A 5,638-nucleotide genomic window follows, 5' to 3' on the forward strand; every position below is an offset into this window, starting at 1 on the left:
CCGCAATGGGAGGGCGCCGCTGTCGACGATGACGACGACCCCCAAGCGACCTCCAGCGGTGCGAGGACTTGACTCTTAACTGGCAGGCAGAGCCAGGCGAACAGACGGACAGACGGACTGACGGGGACAGACGGACGGGCCAAAAAGAGTGCACGAAAAAATGCAAGCAATGCGGCAACGTTTCGACTCTGATGAGCTGTAAAACACGCGTTTTCATAATGTTATTAAAGGCCAGTCAATGGATAAGAGGGCGGCGAAACGGGTGCAGCTCAACGGCCATTTGACATGCCAAAAAACACTTCTGTCACAGCAGCAGCAGCAGCAGCAGCAGCGGCAGCGGCAGCAGCAACGGCAGCGGCTGCTGCGGCGCATCCCTAGGTGGTATCCAGAGGAACCAGTCCGAAGCGTGACTCCGCGTACTCGTAAATTGTGCACCGCATGCGCTTTGGCAATTATTTAGCCATAATAAACTTGATACCGATGCGCGATCTATGATTTAAGATTGGCTTTTGCGCCAGCGCACAGTAGCTGCAATTATTTTATTTCAAATGAAGTTTAATGTTTATCGAACAGCACAGCAGAAGGCGGCAAGTCAAAGAAGCTAAAGAATTAGGTAATTGCAGCTTAAATGGGCACAACATGTTAGTCTCTATCAAAGTATTTGGTTTATTTGTAAAAATTATATCAAATGATTTTCCCGAAAATTACAATTTTAAATTTAATGTGCCGCTGCGTAGCAATGTATCAGTGCTGCCACCTAGTTGAAACAAAATAAAGCATGTCCAATTTGTGTTCTCTTAATTTGGTCACACTCATTGTGCTCAAAATAAAAACCGCGTAATGAACAGGCAAACTAGCAATTTAAGCACAAAACAAATAAATATCAGTTACAATGCACTTTGAATGGTTAAATTTGTCAAGCATTATAAAAAATGTTAAATTGATGTTAGAAAGAAAAGTTTGCGACCCAGGTTCAGGGAATATTGGAATTTAGCTGTCAGTGTGTACACACTGTATACTCAAATTAAATATTTTCTGGTCAGCCTGCAGATGTTTGTCAAATATTAAATACACGCATTAACGAAATAACAAAATAAGGGTTGATTTCATAAATGTTTAAGAAACACCAATCGGTCTGCTGCATTTATGACGTACCGTATAATTATTGCGCAGCGCTTAAAGTCCTCTGCGGCGCAACTGTTGAGCTCCCAAGCCATCAGCTCAGTGTGGTGAATACAGCCAGGGACTACAGCTGCTGATGAATGAACATGCAGTAGTGAGGTGTAAAACATAGCAAAACGTAAAAATTTCTTCGTTTCTGGCAAAAAACCGCAACAAAACAAATGCAATTAACATTAAACAAAGTGCAAACAGTGATGTGAAAACAGAATTGACAACAACGGGAAGAGCATATAGCGATTGTGCACAAAATAGTGATAAAATTGGGACCGGTAAATGCCAAGCAAAAAAAGCAGCCACAATGGAAAGCAAAGTAGTAGTAGGAGTATGTTGAATAAATTTGTAGTAGTGTGTAGTTGTACGAAACAGCGTGCGAGCCGAAACTGGCAAAACTGAAAAGAAGAAGAAGCGCGACGAACACAAAAAATATACAGACACAAGTGCAAATAGGTAAAAAACAAAAAAAAAAAACAAAAAACAGAAACAGAAACAAAAAACCACAAAAAATGTTGAAATAATTTGATGAAATAATTGTGCGTGAGACAAAGGAAAATCAAAAGCCGGGCATGTCACAGTCGCCAGCAAAGCAGCAGCTGACGGAGCAAAAAAAACTAGAGGGGGTAGGAGTGGGAGCAGGCGGAGCAGCAGCAGGAGCAGTGGGCAGCTGCATTTACCAGCAATAATAATGTTGCTGGCGGCAGCCGGGCAACCAGCGCCCTATACCTACGACTCGAGCGCGTCGCGCAAGATTAACAATAATAATAACAACAACAACAACAATAATAGCAGCAGCAGCAACAACAATGTCAGCGCAGGCACGAGCACACCCACCCAAACAATTGGAGCAGCGGGCACGCTGGCGGCACGTCCCACAACCGCCAGCAGCATAGCCAGCAATGCGGCCTGTGCGCTGATGAAAACGCTCTCAGTGCGCCTGCATCGCGGCACCGAATTCATCAAGGACACTGTGCAAAAGGCGCTGGTCATGAATGCCTCGACGCCAGTTTTAGCACCACCGGCAACAGAGGGAGGCACCAGCCACAGTCATAGCCATAGCCTAAAACGCAAGCTGATTGGCGCCGGCGGCATCATGGGCTCCGTCACCGTCTCCAGCTCCGGCTCCGGCTCTGGCTCTGGCTCCGGCACCACCTCCAGCTCCAGCGCCAGCAGCAGTAGCAGCAGCAATCGCCAGCTTGTGCTCAGTCAGCCATACGTAGCGCCCACGGCTGCCTATTTGCGGCAGTTTACGGTGGCGCCCTCCATGCTGCATCGCTCGGCAACGGCGCGCAAACGTAATGCCAGCACAGACAGCTTACTCATGGATCTGTGTCTATTCAAGCCCATACGGCCCATGCCCATAACACCCATCAAAATGTAAGTAATATCTCAATTTCACTGCAGGCTTAACAATGTCTGCCCTTTTAGCAACAAAGCACGCGGCTTTGAACTGAAGCGACCCAAATTTATGCCGCCCGCTGCAAATGTGTACAGCGATGCCGATGATGACGATGATGAAGACGAGGAGGAGTACGAAGAGGAGCCAGCACAGAAGGAGCAGGAGCAGGCATTTAAACCAAAGCTCAGGTAAGCTGTCAGAGTTTTTGATTAAAGCACTCCAGCTCTAAGCACAGCGCTGGTTTTTCACTCTTGCAGCACACTGACATTGCCACAACATGCCACCGCGTCCGCTTTTGTGCCACACGAGCCCACTCAAACCCAGGGCCACACCAAGGACAGTAGCAACACATTAACCTCAGGCACAGGCACCGGCTCAAGCGAAGTCGCAGTTACAGCCAAGCCGAAAGCAGCGGCCGCAAAGCGTCGACGCCGCGCACCGCTGCTAACGGCCAAAAGACGTCGCAAAACAGCACCAGCAGCTGCAGCAGCTGGAACAACTCCAGCAGTCAAGGTAGCCGCCACATCTGCCGCAGTGACTGCTGCAGCGCCCAAACGGAAGCGACGCACTGCCGCCAAGGGCAATTCCATATCGCCAATGCGCCACTCGCCGCCCATGACACGTCAGCGAGCGCGTCTACAGATCTCCAACAGCAGCAAATAAGCAGCAACCCCTCCCCTATACCTATCTCTCTGTCTATGTCCACGTATGTCCACGGCCATTGGAACGCCATCAAGGCTTGTTTTGTAATCCAATGCTCAAAACTGCTGTAGAACATAGAAAACAAACAAACACAACCACAAATCCTAAGTCTTTGGTTCTAGTTACTGTTTAATTCTAAGCGACGCGTTTCCATTGTTTACCGTTTGCGTCAACCGAACCGAAGCAAGTGAAGCACCAAACTGCAACAACAATAACAACAACAAGCAAGACACAAGACCCTAAGTAAATGTTTATCATAAGAGATATTCCTACCTTACCCCTAAGCAGCAGAAACTAGAGCTGCGCTTTGCATTTGTTTATAGCAGACGGCCAAACCCAATTTGTTTAGTCTTTAGTCGTTTATCCTATTTGTGTTCTTTGTCGCGTCTGATATCTAATTGTTAATTTAGCTTTAAATTTATCATATTTTATGTTTATAAATCTTGTAAATTTGTTTACTTTGGTCAGCAGTTGGCTTTGCAACTTCACTTGCTTCAACTAAATACGTCTTAAAATAATAATATATATTTAATAATAATAATAATATAAACTGGTCTTCAAGACTGATGAAAAACTAAACGAATATTACAAAGAAAAACCACTCATTTAAGGGCAACTGATATGCAAAAAAAAAAGAAGATAAACAAAAATAAAACCTTTAAGAATTTAAAAAACAAAAACAAGAAAAACAAAACTTAAAAAGTAAGCAACAAGTATTAAAAGGTAGTTAAAACTAAAAAAACAAAAAAAATTAAGAATATTGTAAAAACAAAAAAGAATAGAAATCTTAATTTAAGCCATTCCTGATATTTTGTTTTAAATACATAGCTACATATAACGTTTATTTTATTTTTGTTAGGCTCTTAACACGTTTCTTTTCAGACTGCCTTTGAGGCCAAAAAAAACACCGACATGCAGTGAAAAACGCCACAACTAATATTAATTTTCGTACATTTAACTAAGTTTGTTTGAATTTATAGCTTAGAAAACAAAGTAAACAATTCATTCACGTATAAATAATAAAAAAAATATATAAATATATATATATATATAAACTATATAGTATATATACAAATATTGATTATAGTGCATGCCGGTAAAATCAACTGTGTGTTGTGATATGAATTAATTTATAAAAAAAAAGAAAAGAGAACAAAAAAATAAAACAGAACGTACTAAGACAACTCTCTCCCAACCAAGATACAAAATAAAACGAAAAAGAAAATAAGTACTAAAATTAAAATACAATTAAATAATTTCTAAGCACTGAGATACCAACGAATCGGGCAAACAGCTAAACTGACAAACCATGTATTAACCTTAAGCTAATGACACACTTTCGATTGATTCCCAAAACAACCAAATATCGGTCTATGGATAATACGAAAGAGAACAACGCACATACAAGAGCTAAATTACTTAAAACACACAGCGAGTTGTATGCGTCAATAAAACCATCTATAATTATAAATGTATATATAGTAGGTCGATTTTTCTATTTGGAAAATCGAAAACCCAGAAGTTTAGTTTAAACTCTTATTCTATTATGTATTCTTGTGCCCTGAACTCAAAGGGCTTTGTTTAAATGAGTGTAACAGGCAGAGAGAAGCAGCTCCGAGCCCATAAAGTATATACATATATACATATATTCCTGATCAGGATGACGAGCTAAGTTGAGCTGTACGTCTGTACGTCTGCTCGCGTCTCACTCTCGTGCTCCGAAACTACAAAATTGATCAATCAGAAAGATTTGATCTTCTTTCGACATATCTGCCCATTTTGAAATTATCGATAAATATCGAGAATAACGCACAGATTATAAGAGTGTTACAGGCAGAGGGAAGCAGCCCCGAGCCCATAAAATATATATATATATATATATTCCTGATCAGGATTACGAGCTGAGTTGATCCTTGTATGTCTGCTCGCCTCTGTGAAGGCGAAACTCTGAAACCTGAAAAGCTATTGACTTGAAATTCATTATATATGAATATTCAAGTACATCAGAAAGAGTTTATACTTTTTCGATATACTTTCGAATTTTGAAATTATCGATAAATATCGATTATAAGACATGGTTTTGTAGGCATAACTCGAAGATTATAAGAGCTATAGGCATTAAAACTTGTTATGTGCTCTCCCATAGACTAAATACAGATTTATAAATGTTTCACTTTGTGTATCCTCGCCCCTTTGCCCTGAAATTGTAAAAAACACAAGATCGGACTTTAAGCCCCTGAGTTAATCAAGAATAAATGTCCTAAACATAGTGTGAAACTTGGGAAAGAATTTGGGTATTCCACATTCAAAACTGGTTGAATAATTGGCAGGATTATTTTTGAAGTGTACTTTATTCCGAAT

General features: G+C 41.3%; 1 protein-coding gene across 1 annotated transcript; it reads left to right on the top strand.

Annotated features, from left to right (window-relative positions):
• The first annotated feature begins 1,055 nt into the window (after nt 1-1,055).
• Nucleotides 1,056-3,856, top strand: LOC135435452 (putative mediator of RNA polymerase II transcription subunit 26). Its single transcript, XM_064692518.1, has 3 exons — nt 1,056-2,553; nt 2,605-2,763; nt 2,833-3,856. The coding sequence occupies exons 1-3, from the start codon at nt 1,865-1,867 to the stop codon at nt 3,236-3,238; spliced, it is 1,254 nt and encodes a 417-aa protein (XP_064548588.1). The 5' UTR covers nt 1,056-1,864; the 3' UTR covers nt 3,239-3,856.
• The last annotated feature ends 1,782 nt before the right edge of the window (nt 3,857-5,638 follow it).

The sequence above is a fragment of the Drosophila montana genome, unplaced genomic scaffold, assembly GCF_035044405.1.
Source record: "Drosophila montana isolate Dmon_TW-CO22-7 unplaced genomic scaffold, ASM3504440v1 contig_1505_1, whole genome shotgun sequence".
Taxonomy (NCBI): domain Eukaryota; kingdom Metazoa; phylum Arthropoda; class Insecta; order Diptera; family Drosophilidae; genus Drosophila; species Drosophila montana.

What these genes read in the sequence shown, in the direction of transcription:
- LOC135435452 (XM_064692518.1), top strand. Translation starts at nt 1,865, where the DNA reads ATGTTGCTGGCGGCAGCCGGGCAACCAGCGCCCTATACCTACGACTCG. An exon ending in CCCATAACACCCATCAAAAT is followed by an intron (nt 2,554 to 2,604) that starts GTAAGTAATATC and finishes CTGCCCTTTTAG; the next exon opens with CAACAAAGCACGCGGCTTTG. An exon ending in GCATTTAAACCAAAGCTCAG is followed by an intron (nt 2,764 to 2,832) that starts GTAAGCTGTCAG and finishes TCACTCTTGCAG; the next exon opens with CACACTGACATTGCCACAAC.